The sequence below is a fragment of the Peromyscus maniculatus genome, chromosome 10 (genome assembly GCF_049852395.1).
Source record: "Peromyscus maniculatus bairdii isolate BWxNUB_F1_BW_parent chromosome 10, HU_Pman_BW_mat_3.1, whole genome shotgun sequence".
Lineage (NCBI taxonomy): Eukaryota > Metazoa > Chordata > Mammalia > Rodentia > Cricetidae > Peromyscus > Peromyscus maniculatus.
In genome coordinates this window covers 85,173,930-85,193,167 of record NC_134861.1, presented here as the reverse complement: position 1 = coordinate 85,193,167, position 19,238 = coordinate 85,173,930, and the positions used below count along the sequence as shown (strand labels likewise).

General features: G+C 37.0%; 1 protein-coding gene across 1 annotated transcript; it reads right to left on the bottom strand.

The window, feature by feature from the left end:
- Positions 1-898: 898 nt before the first annotated feature.
- LOC102907422 (albumin-like) lies at positions 899-18,985 on the bottom strand. The gene is made up of 15 exons (XM_076546602.1): positions 18,851-18,985; positions 18,125-18,182; positions 17,065-17,197; positions 14,246-14,457; positions 13,527-13,659; positions 12,558-12,655; positions 10,845-10,974; positions 9,661-9,872; positions 8,237-8,369; positions 5,128-5,225; positions 3,923-4,061; positions 3,389-3,612; positions 2,798-2,930; positions 2,122-2,189; positions 899-1,044 (listed from the first exon to the last, which is right to left on the bottom strand). Exons 1-14 carry the CDS (start codon positions 18,927-18,929, stop codon positions 2,148-2,150), a joined length of 1,824 nt encoding a protein of 607 aa, XP_076402717.1. The 5' UTR covers positions 18,930-18,985; the 3' UTR covers positions 899-1,044; positions 2,122-2,147.
- Between the last annotated feature and the right edge of the window lie 253 nt (positions 18,986-19,238).

Genomic DNA, 19,238 nt, shown 5'->3' with positions numbered 1-19,238 from the left:
CTACAAAATTCATAAAACAGAGTACATATGAGCAATCCCCTCCTAAAACAGAGAAAAGAATCTAGCATTGAATATCAGTTCAAAATTTTTATACAACTTTTTCACCACCCAACTCTTGTGCTACATCAATCCAGTGTCCTTCAGCATCCCTCCAGATCTCCCAGTCCCCCTTCATCAAACCAGTGTGCTAAAGCACCCATCCACATCTCCCAGTCCCCCTTCATCAATCCAGTGTTCTTCAGCAACCTCCAGAACACCCAGTCCCCTGTTCATTGATCCAGTGTCCTTCAGCATCCCTCCAGATCTCCCAGTCCCCCTTCATCAAACCAGTATGCATCACCATCCCTCCAGATCTCCCAGTCCCCTCTTCATCAATCCAGTGTCCTTCAGCACCCCTCCAGATCACCCAGTCCCCTCTTCATTGATCCAGTGTCCTTCAGCATCCCTCCAGATCACTCAGTCCCCTCTTCATCAATCCAGTGCCCTCAGCACCCCTCCAGATCATGCAGTCCCCTCTTTCAACATTGCTTCTTGAGGTTTTATGCTATCATCCTAAACTGTAGTAAATTTTTCTTAATCACTTACTTTACCGGTTAACTGAGCCACCTTTAAAGCCATTTCTGTCTCCTTTGTCCCCAACTCATTCTTAGAGTCCCACTGACAAGGAAAGCCATGGTACATAAGCTTTTAGTCTTTCATTCAGAACTGTCATAATGTTGAAATTAGTGTATATGTTCACTGCACAGAAATGAGGAGAGTATTGACATTTATTTTTATCAGGTTGCCTATAAGGAGCTAGAGCCTCTGCTGAGGAAAAGAAGAGAGAAAACTGAGTGTTTCCCAGAGCCTACAAGGCTGTCAGGGGGAGCATGCCTTTGAAAAATACAGTCCTGGAAAATACAGAGTTATTTTTTTTATTAATTGCAGTACAGAGAAAAGAAGTCAAATATTTAAAGAAATTTGTGTTCCTTAGTGTGTTGATTTCACACCAAAAGAAAAGATGAGTAAGGCTTGAGTCTTTGTCTCTCCTTTTCTCGCAGTATACTGAAAAACAAAAAAGTGTCTTTTAAAATTGGAATATGTTTTCCAAAACTATTTTTAAAAATTTTGAATCTCTTAAATTCTTTTTGCAATTTTCACTGGTCTAGACAGCCTAAGCATGACCTAGACTTAGCTCACCTCCCTCACTCAGGGACAGATGATACGCTGTTGCCTGTTCTGACACCTGCTCTTCCTCAATGGTTCCATCAGGGCTCTCAAGTGTCAGGTCAGAAGTCTCACCATTTCTCTAGACCTACTTATTCCCTAATTTATTAAAATATGAAAGCTGTCTTCTCAGAATGCAACAAAATTTTCTTTTCCTTCTAAAAATGGAAATAATTTTGAAACAACCCTATATATGTAGGTTCTTTGATTGAATACACAATATATATGTGTTTTCATGTGGAGAAACTATTTTATTTTGCCACCTTATTCCATTGCTGGTCTATTTTTTAAATTCTCTTCCAAAATATTTCAAACAATAGTTATCATCATAGCTCTATTCAATTATCTACATTTTCAAATGCTGTTTTGAAATCTGAATATAAATTCTGTCAAAGCTTGGCATGTGACACATCAGAGATTTGGAAACAGATCATTTATTATGAAACAGGAACCCCCACAAAAAAGCTCCATTAAATCTTCTGATGAAATGAATTTACAGAAGTACTGGCTCAAACTCTGCAGAATCAACAATACACAATTGTTTTGACTAAAAAATGTTCTTTCATATGGCTTCACTTTTATTCTTAGGCCACCCTTGACTGGACTAACATGTGTGACTCCATGTAATACATCATGTAAGTCAGAACAGAGCCATGATTAAGTCCTCAGCTCTGGAGTGAATTCTCGAGTTTGGCTCCTTCTCTCCATAGTTTGGCTGCCCCTTGGGTAAATTGCATTGATCTAGACCTTTATGTATTCATTTTCTTATATGCAAATCGGTGAACATAAATGAGGGCCTAAGATTGGTGGCAGGTGCTAGTCTACATGGCTCTTGCCAAATGGTCAGCAAATCTTAGCCATTTTAGGAAAAATGCATATGATTGCTTTTTTTAAAAAAATCCCAAATTCAGTTACCTGAGATCCTTGTGATTGTGATGTGTTTAGGCTAAGGCCGCTTGGCTTGCAGCAACAAGTTTTGGGCCCTGAAAACACACACACACACACACACACACACACACACACACACACACACACACACAATGATACATGTTAGAAAAATACTAGCAAGACTATTGGAATTTGCACCTCCACAGTTTTCAGTGATTATAATGTAAATTCACATGCCTTGCATCACTTAATTACAGTTCTCCTAGAATTCTTAAACAAAGCTCACTGATATCTGTTGTATCCAAAGGACTAAAGTAAACTCTTGTTAGGGCATGGGAGGAAATGTGAAATGATTCAGACATGTAATTGTAAATATTCTCCTCTCACGTGTGATATTAGTCAGTTCAAAGTGTAACATTTCAAGACAAGGATTAAATGAGTTAATGATTCTGGGCTTTACAAATATCTCGATGTTCTTAAGTGTCATAAGTTTGGAATTGAATGGCCTTTATGAACATTTTATATGCTACAGTGTGGTAGGACACACAATTTAAGAGTTATATGAGTCAGTTTGTATTACAGTTCTGTAGTGAACAAGATCTAGATTGATCACATTATTCAGCATATGAGTGTCTCAGCCCCAACCTGACCAAATGCACACAAACAGAAACTGAACATATCACAGTGTAAAAAGCTCTGTTACCTCTTCAGAGAAGCAGGCCTCCTTGTCGTCAGCCTTGCAGCACTTATCCAAGAAAGCTGCAAAATCGCCCATCACGGTCTTCAACTGCTCATCTGTAGCCTTGGGTTTGTGCTTCACCAGCTCAGCAAGTGCCCTGCATTAGGACAGAGAGCAGGAAGAGCAAGGAAATGTTGACTCCCATGCAGGAAACCAAGACAGCAAGGATGGCGAGGCCCCAGTTAAAGGTTACACATCTTGAGCTAAGTGACTTTGGCTTCCAGGACCAAGCAGGCCATTGCCAGACTTAGTATTCTTGACTGTGTATGAGGGCAATTAGGGCCACTTGGCTAGGACTGGATGAAATGGAATAATCAATGCAAGTCACTCAGTGTTTTATGTAGTTTCCAGAAATTTCCTGAAAGACTTCTCTCTTTGCACTTAATAAACAGAATTTTGCTCTCTAACATCTGCCCCATTTGAAGGTAATAATGGGGATGTTATAAGAATTAAACAAAGCCAAGCAAGAGGTGATTGCTGGGTCTCTGTCACTGATACTTGTAGAGTAAGCAATACCCAGGAAAAAGACCTATGCATTAAGAAAATATTGCTCACATTTGTTTCTTTATCTGTTTCTCCTTCTTGGGAAGTGTGCAGATACCAGCATTGAAGATGAAGGTCTCAGCTTTAAATTCTTTGGGGACATATGTTTCATCTACTGGCAGAGAAGAGAAGCATGGTCGCCTTTCTACCACAGATCCATTACAACACTTGGTGACCTGATCACTCACTGGAGTCTTCTCATGCAGCACACATACCCAGTTCAGGATCTCTGTCAGCTAAGGGACAGGCAGAGAGGAGGAGAACAGTCAATAGATCCACAGACACTCACTTTCTGATGCACTAAAAGAACTGCCATATTGAATTAACAACAATATATTCAACCTTGATTGCCATAGTGATTTATTTATCTTTGAAACCAAACATATGACTTATAAAAATTCTCTTTCACTTTAATATAGGTACCCATATTAGCTACCATATACACATGCACATATCAGCATACCCTTGCTCCTAAAAGTTAGAAGTGTCAATGTCTGAAGACAAAAACCAAGCACTGCTGACTTAATCATAGTTTAAAAGACTCACATAATCTTCCACACAGGGCAGTCTCTTTGCTTCAGGAAGCATGCAGCACTTGCTGCCCACCTTCCCTAGGTTTCTTGCAGCTTCCACAAGAATTGGAGTCGACACCTGAGGTGCTTTCTGAGTGTAACGAATTAGGAGCCTGTTATAAAAAATTACTTATTTGTTTCCATCCAGACAAGAAACTGGTCTGCTGTAAAGTATTTCAACAAGAGAAAATTTACCCCAAGTCAACTAAGATAGTTTTTCCACATGAACCAAAGTTCTTCACTTCCAGGATGATACCATAGTATTAGAGGAAGGCCTTCTCCTGAACAATTAACTACATGTCCATGAAAATTTGCTGGAGCATATGATCTTAGTCTTAGATCTGTACTATAATCATAAGGAAGTGAGTTACATTTCTCTAGTCTAACAGTATTAATGTACTTGGTGCTGCTTGAAGTAAATTCTATCACAAACTTACACGTATTAACACTGTGATAATCTTAAAAATACTGATGAAAAGATGGCTGGTTTAATAGAGACTGCACAAGGATTAAATGAAAGCAAATAATGTGTCTGCCTGGTACATTATCTAGCATCTAATAACATCTATATTTAACAATGAAACATAATAATAAAAGTCAGTGAATGACTGTAATCTACTCAAGTGAAGGAATCATGTCAACTCCAAATGCTAGAGTTAGAAGAGCACTAAAACTGTAACAACCTGAATAAGGAATTATGTGTCTTCACTTTACCTCCATAGATAAGGTTCTATGGAATTGAGACATTACTCCAGCAGGGCATTCAGAATCTATCTCTTCTAAAAATGAAATTCCATAGGAATACAAAATCACAACTATGAAAGTTTAGGTAAAACTCTTAAGCTCCAATGTTTTCTGAAGTGAACCCTTATTCATGTATCATTTGAATGTTATCTAAATCTTTTGTTATATTTTTATGTTCAACATTTCTACCAATTCTTGAGGTTTTGCTATCCAAAGCATGCTCTTTCTTGTTCTACCCTATATTGTTCTACTGCTTGCTCATAAACTCTGCCTAACCTTTGAAGGATAATCCCAGCTCCAATATATCAAGGTTTTCTATGAGCCCAGGATTATAAAAAATGTGTTTTCATTACTAAGGCCACATGTTCGGTCACCTATACATTGCTTTAAGTAATTTAATTGACCAAGGGAAAAAATAGCTAAAAAACTACTCACGCATTTTGGAATCCATACTCGCCAAGCTTCTCAAAAAGTTCACAGTTAGTTTTGACTACATTCTTCGGCTCTTCTACAAGAGGAGGAAGTTCACCAAGCTGCAACATAAAAGAATTGTGTTTATAGCAACCTTCCTGAAAGTCCAGTGTAGGTCACTTGCATTTCTCCCTTCCTCTGTCCAAAGAGACTTCAGGAGATCTTCCCTGTCATGTCTGTCACATTATATTTAAATTGTTCCTTTTATTTACAAGGTCATTTGGTGCAATAAGTCAATAAGAATCTTCAGGCTCTGGGATTCAATGGCTGTGTTTGTACCAGGTCACCTGACTTGTTTTCTTGTTGTCCAACTGTTCTTCCCATGTCTAAGCTTCAGGCTGATCACCTCTACAGCGGCATTGTGTGTACTTAACTAGAACTGTTCTGTTAACCAACTAAGTGGATGAAATTAAAATCACACCTAGTCAACAGCAGAGAGATTGCCTAAAAATAGACAACAGCCACCATTTTTAGGCAATCTCTCTAGTTGGATCTTGAGGTCTCTGAGATGAGAAAGTCTATTTCCAGACTCAGTCACAGATTAGTGCCTGTTACTCAGAAGCTTCTTTAAGGTAAAATTCTCTTCTGGCCCCAAATAGGTCACAAACCAGTGTGTTTTGATAGGAACCCAGAAGTCTGCCACAACAAATTTGCAAGTATAACTTCTTGTAAAATTACTCCAAAACCTTCTCCAAAATGTTTGAAAGAATTTTCAAGTAACAGAGTATACAGACTCCTTTGAGATATTTGTGCTAATAGTGGACAGTTGGGGGATTGGGTTGTAGAAGTAACCATCTTATTCAATAAGAAACACAGAACCAATGCAAAGAAGAAAGCCAAGAGGTCAGAGCAATAGCTAAGAGCTAAAAACCTTACACTTCCTCTCATGGTGGTCCTACCTCTCCGAAAGAGAGCTACTTCCTGTGTGTTTGTCTTTATAAAGACTTTCTGTTTTGCCTTCTCATTGGTTGTAAACCCAACCACGTGAACTCCTTGTCACTGCCTGTCTGTACAGACGTCCAGGTCTTCTATGGTTGGTGTTGAGATTAAAGTCATGTGTCTCCAATGCTGGCTGTATCCTTGAACCACAGAGATCTACCTAGCTCTGCCTAGCAAGTGCTGGGATTAAAAGCATGCACAACCACCACCTAGCTTCTGTGATGGCTTGCTGTTAGCTCTGACCCCCAGACAACTTTATTTATTAACATACAAATCATATTTTAGTACAAATAAAATATCACCATATTTCCCCTTTTCTATTTTAATAAAAAGAAAAAAGGAAGGAGGTTATAACTAACATAAGAAAACTGTATACAAAAGTACAAAAATAACTATATACCATATATACAAGTAATAAATACCTAAACAATGTCTAGTCCATTTGTATTTGACAAATTCAGAGAAAATAATTCCATTATCTATCCTATTTTGGTAAGTTCAAAATGTACCTAATTCACTTTCTATCCTAATTAATCTTCAGCTATAACTAACTAATCTTCAATTCCCGCAGAGACCCAAGAAGGAAATAATATTACCTAACAAAAATTAAAACAGGAAGTAGATGCAAGAAACTTCCAAAAAATTGTGAGTTGACAGAAACAGCCAGCTGCCTAGACAGTCACCTGAGGTTTCTCCACAGTGTTGGGGCATCATCTTTAGCCTATAGGCTTAGCGTATCTGACAGACTCATTTGTGAAGTAGGATGTACACAAGGTCAACAGTTCAACCTCACAATGGGTGAAAGCAGTCCATGTACCAGAAACACCTGAATTCAACTAGTGTTCTGTCCTGATTCAGGATTTTAAATTCTGGAAATTGTTGATTTTTTTTTTTTAAATTCAGCTGTCCATTTTTCTTGGCTATGTGTGTGTGTTGCTTCATCTCAGCATCCTGTTCTTCTCCATACCCTTCTACTAAATGCCAGTCTACTATTGAGAGGTGTGAGTTTAGTTACTCTTCAAGAATAATTGTTTCAGCTGTTGTTCCACTGCACATCAGAAGCCATCAGCCCACTGCCTGTTCAGCTGCCTTCAAAGAAAAGTGTACTGTACTTTTTCCAGATTGCGAAGGTCACTTCAGGGATGGTGCCATATTGTCCTGGCCTCAGAAGATGCCTTTTGATAAAGCCATAACCACACTTGTTTTGGCAAGAATCGGTAGTCCTTTGTTTCATGTCATGTCTGTCCTGTTTGTCAGCAGTTGATTCGAGGATACTTTGTTGTCCAGTGGCTAACTTTTGCCACACTGAAAGTTAACTCCAATTGCAGTTTTGTCAATGCCCATATTTTCTCTGAAGTAGATTGGTACTGTCAGGAGCCGACATGTCTCATAGTCATAACAAAAAGAAAAATTCTCTAAGTTATTAAAACATTTGAAATGCCATATTCTGTAGATCTCTGAAGGGTTTGAAGATGACCTTTCTATCCAAAATATTTCTGATCAATCTTGAAAACATACCTAATATGACTACAAGTTCAATTATAATGTCTAACTACTAACTTTCATTTCTTTATATCCTAATAGTTGGTAATAATAACTTTCAAGGATCAGAAATTGCATTACATTGTTAAATGAACGATATAAGTACAATTAGAAATATACATATAACATTATCTAACAATATCAATTTCAATATATATATAATTTGTATACAATATAAAACAATCCAATCCAATGTAAAGTATGTAAAACTAGTAATTGTCTTTTTCTTTTTCTTTTTTTATTGGGTTAAGTGTTTTTAACCACAGTTAAATCTCTTTTAGTTGGCATTTGAATTTACTCTTTTATTCTCAAGAGTATGAACAAAGAAAAACGATTGTAAAAATTTTGTGCAAGTAAAGATTCCTTCCTTTCTCCAAACCTTCCCATTCTAGAATGATTATTCAAGGTTTCCTTATATTTTATCCAGTGTTGATCCTATAATGACTGATAACTTTAAGAGCTCAGGCTTGCCTACATCTAAAAAGAATATCTGAATTGACCCATATGTCAATTCTCATTAGTGCATTGCTTCCTTTCTCCTTACAGGAAGTGCTGCCAGGAGCTGCTGTGCTCTTGGCCTATGGAAACCTACCACACTGCCACATGATATGGCAGGATCAGCTTCAGCACAGCACTTTTCCAGTGTGGCTTCATATTTCTTAGCGATTCTCAGCAACAAGGCAACAGAGTAGTCAGGGTACCTTCTTGAATATTCATACAAAAACCTAAAGAAGATGAACATACACTGAGTTAAATAGATGAGCAAGTAATAGACTCACGTAAGTAATCTCAATAGTGATTCACATTCCAAGTGTCCCGCATTGGAATGAGCTCCATGCAGAAAACTAAGCAGCAAGAACTTGGAATTCAGAGATAACTTTTCCCAGGTTCAGCTTTCCTACCACACTGTATTTTACTGTTCTGCAGGGGCAACTTATTAACACTATCAGGGCATTAACCTCCTCCATATAGAAGGGAAAGAAGGATAGCATCTCTCTTACAAGGTAGGTTGGGATAAATACATGATAAACTGTCAAAGCACACAGAGACTGGTACATGTTAAATGCTTGATTCATAGTTATTTTTACTGTATATCTAGTTTGCTTTGATTTATGTCTCCAAAGTATCTCAACAAATGAGTAAATAGAGACAATACTAAAAGTTTCTTTTTTTTCTACATATGAGTAAAATCTTTCATTAAGTATTATTTAGTGCATAGAGTACAATGATAACCTAATAAAAAGATAAAATATATTGTTACAATATCTGAAAACCTATAGTCCTTTGTTATTAATTGTATCATGCCTTGCCACACTGTGACATTCTAAGCTTTTCAACCAAATACCAAACAAATATTTTCATATTGATATTTATTTACATAAAACACACATATACATATATACATCAATATGACCCTTATATATATGTATAAGGGTCATATTGATATATACACACACACACACATATATATATAGATATATATCCTTCCTGTCATCGCAGAGATGGATAGATACAGGTGGACAGCTAAGGAGATAGTAAATAATTCATAATGTGTTCAAATGCATTAGATATTTAAGAAATATGGCTATAAGAATGATTGAATGATACATACAATTTATGTATTAATGGAATATTTCTAAAGATTTCCAGAAATATCCATATGAAGTAAGGAATATTGAGTTTGTGCTAAATGCATGGATGATTTCATACCAATATTTTAAATTATTTAATATACTTTTCAGGTAAATTGTAAAAGCTGAGAATGACAAGGGTGAATAATTTCCTGAGAGCCACAGAAATCATGGTAACTCCAAAGACAGCCTGGTGAGGCTTCCTAATTTATTCAGCTCTGCCAAAACTAGGAAAGGAGCCAGACATAGTAGCACACGCTTTTAATCCCAGCCTGGTCTACATAGTGAGAGTTCTAGGACAGTCAGAGCTACACAGTGAGACCCTGTATAAAAATATATATATATATTTCCATATATATATATATATGGAAAGGCATCTCCTCACTTGCTCAGGAAGATATCTTTGGCTGCAACATAGTTGGTGCACACTTGACCACCATCAAAATCATCAGCTAATGAAGGCAGATCAACAGGCATGTCATTATGTTCTGCTTTAGCAAGGCAGTGGGATTTCTGTAACACTGGTTTGTCACAGCAAGCCTGCAGTTTGCTAGAGATAGATGCTTGGTTTTCACACATGTACTTGGCAAGCTCCGCCTGTGAGAAAAGAAATGTTTAAGAGAAGTCATCTTTGATACATTTTCCTGCACACCTCTGTTACATGGATAAAGCATATTCATCCTACTCCAAACCATACACCACCAAAGTAGCTTCTGCAACACAATCTCACCCACACAGTGCTTCAGAGCCTGCAGACTCAAGATGCTGTGACTAAAACAAATAGATTCAAAGAGACTGTTCAGAATCAAGTTATTTATTTAAATTAATTTGCTTTGATTGTTTATTAACTTTATGTTTATATGACTGAGAGACTTCAGGTTGTTTTTTCCATAAAATTTAGTGCTATTTTTCCAAGTATTCCTCCAAAATCAAGTTACGTATTTTAAAACTAAATAACTCATTAAAATATGAGACATAATTTAATAATGAGTAATGAGCAGAGTTACGGGCCCTGCTTACATATATAACATATGGATCTTAGGTTTTCCAGGGTTATCATAGCAGAAGAAGATGGGGTTGTATTTTTAATCTCTTGAAGGGGGAAGTGAAGCAGATAATAGTACAACGTTGGAGAAACTGAGGTCACAGCAAATATTTAATCATTTAACACACAGTTAATTAGGGGAAAGACTATGGAGGGATTAGGGCATCATTCTTTAAAAGCCTCTCCAATCTGTGAGGTCTCCAGCCCGATTTCTCTCCCTAAAACAACTTAGAAATCTACATGTGTAACTGTTCTCTTTCTATTTAAGCCTCCTCAGAATGTGGCTGAACAGAGGAGTTTTGGGTCATGTAACAATTCAGAATACTGTTTTTTGGTTTTTGTTTGTTTGTTTTTTGTTTTGTTCTGGGTTTTTTGTTTGTTTGTTTGTTTCTGGAAAGTGCCACAAAACAAGGAAACTTGGTGGAATAAAGGAGAGCGCAGAGACCATGTCAACCACCATCAGTGTTCACCGATGCAGCCAAACACATCCACTCATTGATCGTGAGCATGCAACAACTCTTTACCCTGTCATCTGCGCATGCAAGCAGGTCGCCATGGCAGCACTCCTGGGTGACTTTGGTAATGTCTGTTGCCAATTTGCTAATTTCGGTGAAGTCAACACTGGGGAATTTCTGGCTGATACGAGCTACCATCCTAAAAAGAAAATTTCCCATCAAAAAATATTATCATATTTTATTTGTAAGAAAGCAGTGAGAAGATACCATTTATTACAAGGAAGTTCAAAACTAACTGACATGAAGAAAATTATAAAAATTCACTAGTTACAACAACTAGCTTTACTAGAATGCTAGTTCTGACATAATAGTTATGTTTTCCTTTGGCAGAATCTACTGAAAGAATGTGGGTGGTGCGTGGAAAGCAAATGCCTCATAATATTAAAACCAAAGAGGAATTCCTAAAGAGGTGGCAGTCCACGGGCATCAGTTTTGTGTCCTCACCTGGCTTCTGTCTCTGGCTTGGTCTCATCTTAGCAATGTGACCTCCAGCAGGCTTTAGATTTTATACTGTTACAACACACTAAATCGAAGGATCCATGAGGTTAAGGTACATCATGACATGAAAGTGTTTTCTTATCTCGAAATGAAGACTCATCAACTTTTGTCTTAATTAACACATACTTTCTTGAATTCTTTTTTTTTCTTTTTTTTGGTGTGGGGGCAGAATGAGACAGGCTTTCTCTGTGTAGCTTTAGAGCCTTTCCTGTAGCACAGCTGGCCTCTAACTCACAGAGATCCACCTGCCTCTGGCTCCCGAGTGCTGGGATGAAACGTGTGTGCCTTCAATTTTAATTTTTCTGAATTCTAAAGGTCTGTGGAGGGAAAAATTCCCAAACTTCTGGAGAATTAGAGAGTATTTTTTTTAAATTATGAATTCTCCTGCCAAGAAATTGTTCCAGCAGAGAGCCTCTAAGCTCTATGGCAAGATGTCAAAAGCCAAGTCTTCGTTATTTCAAAAGTAATTTTCAGTTCTATAGCTCTAATAAAGCTATCTTGTCTTTGTAAGAACCAACCATAGCCCATGTAACAGTGTGTTGTTTCATCTTGGAGTTGCTATATTTATTGATCTGATTGGCTTTAAGAATTTGGATACTAAAGAAGACTCAGTGAGGATAATTCCTGCTTACAGTCTCTAGAGAATATGCACAGTGTCTGTCATCTCCATTTTCTCTCCTGTTGGGTTGATTCATTATTGACAAACAGGAGAGGTACTAAAGGGGCAGGCACATTATCCTTGACATATATTAAAGGATGCTCCCAGACACGGCTATATAACATAAAAGCAAGAGATGGTGGAGCAAACACATGAAATTAGGGACAGAATTGGAGTTGTAAGAAAATCAAAGTAATAACTCCAACTTGGTTGATGGCTAAGTTCAATTATCCATACATTCAAGAGTCACTTTCAGATTGAGGGAAAATAAATTAAGTAAGTTAATTACTCTGACAGTGACTGTAAATTTTAATCATTTAAAATGAGATTCCTGGTCTTTATAAACAATGGGATCTAAATGCCTGTCTTCTGTTAGAGAAAATAAAGTCTTTTACGTTCTTTGATAATTTAAAACAAAAACACTGAGACAAATTTTCAAATTATTACCGTTTTTCTGATTTCACCTCTATCAACTTCTCAAGATGTACTTTATAAATGCACAATCTTGCAGATTGGACAACATCATTATCAAGACGTGAATTGTGATATAAAAAAAAAACATGTACCATGCTTTCAAAGCTTTCTCTCCATATCTCTGAATACTGGAGCACTTCAGTCTGTGGTGCACAGAGGAATACAACACTTTCTCCGTCAGAGCATCAAGCTACAAGAAGAAATCCAGTTGGAAAAGATAATTTCAACACACACACACACACACACACACACACACACACCTTCAAAAGTTCAGACAGCCCAATGCCAAGATAATTTGTTGTGTTGGGAGTTGAAATCAGGACCTTGTGCATGTTTGGCCAGAGCTATGCTATTGAGTTGCACCTTTCATCCAAATGAAAAATTCAAAAGATAACTTACACCTGAATTCACATGTACTCTCTTTTGACAACTGATTATTTTGATACCTAATAGAATGAAAATCAGTATGGGCATAGTGGAGACTGCTAGGTACTTAGAAAGCAGCATAGAGACATTGCCAGGGGAAGGGCCCTGGATATGACTTTTTAGTTGTATGACTAATTCATCTCAGTTCCTACTTCATCATCTTTCATAAAATGAGTGAGTGCCTAAGAAAAACAAATAATTTGCATAATAAATATGTATAGACAAAATGAATGGATTCCAACATCTAGCCTCAGTAAAATTCACAGCTTTGAATTACATCTCCATTAAAATGTCTCAAGGAAGGACTAAAAAATAAAAAGCAAAAAACAAACAAACTATCTCTTGCTGTCCAGTGTGACAAACGCTATTACACTCCAGAAGTCACCACCATAAAGAGTGGGAAGACAAGTAAACACACATCCAAGAATTCCCTCTCTAAACCATCACTGCTAAATCTTAGAAGGAAGAAAGGTATTAGAACTAAAAGCCATTGGTAATGTAAGAGGGAAGAAGGTTTTCTAATGACATAGAGAAGTCTCATTCAGAGATTCAGATTTCCTAAGTCAACCGTAAGACGGTCAAATCTCTGGGTTTGGTATACAGAGCAGTTCTGTCCCCATCTTCCCAGGGGTCACCTTTGGTGTCAAGCAGGCAGCTTTGTCAGCTTCTGCACAGCACTCAGTCATGATGGCACTGTACTTCTCAGCAAAGTAAAGGAGCTCTGGGCCATAGAAGTAAGGGTGTCTTCTGCCGACTTCGTGCAAATAGCTGAGTTATGGAAAAAGAAGAAAGCAGGCAATCATTTCTCATAGCACATAACACTACAGAAATGATCACTCAACCCAAACCCAAAGATGTGTAATTGACCAAGTTTACTCATTGTGGCCATGAGTGATGGCCTGTCTCTGTTCTTCTCAAGAGAGAGAAGGTAGGTTAAAATTGTGTATCTGCGTTCAAATATTCACATGTGTGTATTTTCAGTGAGTAATAAATTTTGGTGATGTGACATTGCTGAGTAAAATGAAAATGATTCAGGGAACATGAACACCACACACACACACACACACACACACACACACACACACACACACCACGTCAGAATATTTTACAATTTCTCAATCTCAGATTTTTTCCACAGGCCATATCTGTTTTCAAGATCAAAATATCTTTGATTTTTATTGTCATTATGCATAGCTTTTTGTATCGAATGTTAAATTTTTAAAAATTATCTCAAGGTAAAACCTTCCCAGTCTTAAAGTTGGATATTTGGGGTTTTGATGACTACTAGCATAAGTGTTCCTGGCAGAGCTATTGCTCAGTTTTTAATTTAAAACATAGATATCTGTTTACTTACTGTCCCATAAATGCAGCAGCATTTTCCTGAAAGGAGGTGCACATGGCCTCAGCCTCTGGCCTCACAAGTGGGGGCAGGTTGGGGTTGTCATCCTTGTGTTGCAGGAAACATTCATTTCTTTCAGGTACTTGTTTCGTACAGCAGTCAGCCAGTTCACCATAGTTTTCACGAAGACTTGGAATGGAACATAACTTGTCTCCAAAAAGAGTTTGCTAAGTGGGAAACCGAAGCTGTCAAATTCCTGCCAGTACCTGACTTTCTCTATAACCAAAGAGCAATGTTAAAAAACTGAATGTGCAGATAAAACTTGATTAAGAAACTAAATGCCTTGTGTATAGGTATATAGATGATATGTGCATGATATTGAAACATCACATGACACTTTGAAGTAAATACAATTTTATGACTTAATGTACTACTTAAAATAATTTTAAGTATAAATATTTGTTAATCATATAATGTTTTAACTGTGAAGCAAAAGAAAATCACATAAAAATTCATTTGCTTTCCTTTGATTCATCTATTTTTTGATAATTTTCATAATAGCCAAGTGCCAAAGTATTGTGTATGGGAGTAAAACAGAGAAGCAAATAGCTAATGACCCTAAGGAATGTTGCCTTACATGTTTTCTATATGGAACTAAAAGCTAGGAGTGAAGTCACTATAATAAAAAAATCAAGGGAAGCTAGGACTTGAGGAAGCATGGAATTCATGCTCAGGAGCAACATGTTCACACAACTTCTCATGTGATCTGCTCCTTTTGAAGAAGCCCAAGGTTTTAGTAGGTTTCCTGTCAAACTGAGGAATAACACAATCTACTATAAATAATTACTGCATTGAAATACAGATTGCCCTTTTGTTCTAGAAACAATGCCACTCCAAAGGACTTCATTTGTCAAATAATCCTTCCCTTCCTCATTAATTTTTATTACAAACATAACATAAATTCATGGAAATTTTACTTATCTAAACAGAAATTATTAACTTTCAAAAATGTACTTTTATGAAAATCAAGGTAGAACTGTAATGTTTTGTGTGAATCACTAACTCTGCAAATAGAGGAAAAGGTTTCCAGAGGAAAGTTTTCCAGGAAAAGCAAAAAGAAAGGGCCTAGAGATCAATTTGAGAAATGGCTTTGCCCATATATTAAGCAGTCAGAGAAGCTCATGCCTCAGGTTTTAAATCCCTACCCATAAATAGCACAACTTCTTCTAAATGCCTGAAAACCCCACTTTTTAATTCTGTCTAAAATATTTATGTCACTAAAACAGAAATAAAGAGCTATACACTATAATTTTTTCTAAGTAACCAAATAGCATAGAAATTAGCTGATGCATTCAGAAGATTAGCACAGTACCATTATGTCAAGAAAACATTAGCCCTCGTAGGCTACTGTAGCATTGCCTGTAATAATCAAAATGTGTAAACAGCCTAAATAGCCACCAGCAGATGAAAGGATAAAGAAAATGTGGATGGACAGGTAATAGTGAGATGAATACACACTAGGGATTACTCTAACCCTTAGAAGAGGAACGTTCTGCAACTGGCACCAACATGGGCCAACTTGGAAAACATGTTGGTAAGTGCAATAAGCCAGTCACAGAAAGACACATTCTGTGTGGTTCTACTCAGATAACATACCTAAAATAAGGCCTAGCGATGGTGGCACACGCCTTTAATCCCAGCCCTCGGGAGGGACAGTCAGGATTATCTCTGTGAGTTGGAGGCCAGCCTGGTCTACAAGGCGTGTTCCAGGAAAGGTGCCAAAGCTATACCTAGAAGCCCTGTCTCCAAAAACAAACAAACAAAAAAGATAACTAAAATAGTGCAATTCACAAAATCCAAAAGACGTGTGATGGCTGACAGAGAGAGGAGGAACTCAGTTACTGATCATCTGGCATATTCTCTCAGTTAAGCAAGACAAATTCCAAGATAAGCTTGGTGGTATTGTAGTTATTGTCAACTATAGTAAGAGAGTAGAAGGCTCTCACCACAAAAAAATTAATCATTACATGAAAGCATTCTATTACTATTTGCCTTTGTGAACAAAATCAGATTTTAGAGCTTGAAAAGAAATTGTGCAAATAACAAATTGCCATTAACATTATTGTAACTTCTATCTGTAGCCTCCAAGAATTTTTATAAGTTGTGAGAATAGATAGAATGTCTCCATTTGCTTGCAACTTTGATCATTTAATAACCTTTTATCACTCCTTTTATTTTTTGAGATTACTATATAATTATATCATTTCTTCCTTCCCTTTTCTCCCTCCAAATCCACCCACATATGCCCCCTTTTCTCTTTCAGATCTATGACCTCATTTCTCATTAATTGTTGTTACATACATATATGTGTATTATACACATATATATTCCTAAATATAGCCTGTTAGGCTGTATAATGTTACTCAGATGCATGTTTTCAGGGCTGACCATTGGTATTGAAGTAACCAATTGGTTCTCTCTTCCCTGGAGAAGCCAATTTCTCCCTCTCTGAGCATCCTTGTTTGCCTGAAGTTCTTTGTGTAGGGTTTAAGCCTTGGGGTCTTTCATCCACCCTGGCATGTCTGTTGTGTTGTCACTCTTAAGCTCACATTTGGCCAGTCATGTTGGTGAGACTTTTTGAGTCTAGCTTGTGACATTACTAGGAGACAATCTCATAGCAAAATCCCTGTTCCTCTGGCTCTAACAATCATTCTGGCCCCTCTTCCACAGTGTCCCCAGGCCCTTAGGTATGGGAGAAAGTATTTGTTTTCCTTTGAAATACTCAGAATGATATAGAAGAGGCAAAGGGATCCTCAAAATCAGAATGTACTGACAATTGATTTGTCACAGTTTGCAGCAGACTCGTCAGCAACACATGTTTTTGCAAATTCAGTTATTTCATTCACTAATTTCACATGTTCTTCATATGGGCATTTCTGGAGATGCTGGGAAAAGATGACCAGGACTCTGAAAAACAGACATAGAAATAAAACTTTACTATGAAGTAGTTGGCTTTCCTAAACAGCAAATTGTGTACATGTATCCCATCTATATTTTGTCTATTTTTCTTATAACTATCTAGAAAGCCTATTCCTGTCAGCTGTTCTGTGAGACATAACCAGGAAGAGGTGCCTTTCCAAGCAAAAAGAACATGGATTCCTACCATGCTTAAGTATAGACACATAGGTGTGTAGGTAGATTTATGAACATGGGTCAAACCAGGAAACTATGTTCTAAATACATTTCATTTTCAAAGCTAGACATTATGAAAGTCCTTTGAGTTTTTTCTCTTCTAATCCATATACCTCTGTTAATCAGGGGTATATGACACTATTGAACATTTAAATATAAACTTCTCATTTTCACTATATTAAAACATTTTTGAGGTTGGGGATGTGACTTAATTATAGATCACTTGCTTCACAGGTATGAGTCCCCAGTACTACAAAGACAAAATAATCTTCTCAAGATACCATGAGCTCTTGTTGTGTAAAGAAGAATTAGCAAGTTAGCCTCTCAAGGAGCTATATATTATAGACCTTTTCAGTAAGAAAACTAAGATCCCATTCTTCACAAGTTTAATGTGGGCTCCAGAATCCCATTTTCCACTAAAGCAGCCATTAGCCACTAGTGGGTAGATATATTTAATTAAAGTTAAATATAATTTGAATATGTGCTCCTCACTTAGAATTGCCAAGTTTCAAGTGCCCAAAACCATGTGTCCTCTGCTTGCCATATGCTCTTAGAGGTCAGCAGTTTTTCCACCAACAGAGATATTTCTGTTGGACAGTCATGCCCTACAATTTTGCATGCTCAAGGTGGGAAAGGGGGCAATTGAGAACTAGAACTGATACTACCAGAAACATTAAATTGACTTTCAACATTTTAACTTACAGGCCTTTGAAATGTTGTTCTCCCAAATCATTAAACTGAAGAGCAATCTCACTCTTGTCTGTGGGAACAGGGAGACAAAAACCACAAAACATATTTAAAGATTGATGACAATAGCTAATTATAATGCTGCTTTTCATACTTCTTTCTACACACTTAAGCTATTCCTTTACTTCATGACACTGGCCTCTGATCTCTACAAAAAATAAAATGAATCTGCCAATGACTCCTTCCTTCTGCATTTAAAGAACTACCCTTTCACCTCGAATACTCCTTTAAAACCATCTAAGTGTTTATAGCTTTGCATTCAAACCTAAGAGTCAATGCTTTTATCATGTCTCTAAGTAACTACTAAGACAATCTGAAGTAAAAGTAAATACAAATGGAAGCTCCATTTATAAAATTAACAACACACATGTTTATTGTTTAGTATGGCATGGTAAACAGGCCTTGGAGACTTTGAAGATTCTGGCTTCAGCTATATACAATATAGCTTAAGTCACTCTGCCCAGCATGTCTTCAAAATTAAAAGAAATATAAAACTAAACTTTAAAAAATCCTCAAATTATTATCACCTAAGATGTCTAAAGTATATTAATAATATAACCATACAAGGGTTCTCAGATGCAAAAGAGCATCAAAGTCTAGAAATAACTCTTTCAAAATGCAGGGCTTCCATTTTTAGGAAAGTAAGATAAAAGTGGAGCAGTGAAAACATAAAATTCTTACGTGCATCTCGGCGAAACACACCCCTGGAAAAAGCAGAGCAACAGACAAAGAGGAGGAAGAGGAAGGTCACCCACTTCATTGTGGCAGAGGCTTGTGGGGTTGATAGGAAAGATGAGATGGGTGGAGGGAAACCTACTCTAATATACTTCTTTAACCAATAACTGCAGATCATTAACCAGACTCAGCTCGCATTTCATTGGTTCCTTCCCAATTACAAAATCATACAATCTTTGCCAAAAAGTTGTTTGACCAAATCCCCTGTGTGTGTTTGCCTCTGGGGCTTTTTCCCCAGAAGACTTTGTCAGTTCATTAAAGTTATATAAAACATCAAATTTTACATAAGCATTTAACTGTTCACAACTCTAGTTCCTTACTGTGCTCTCTGCAT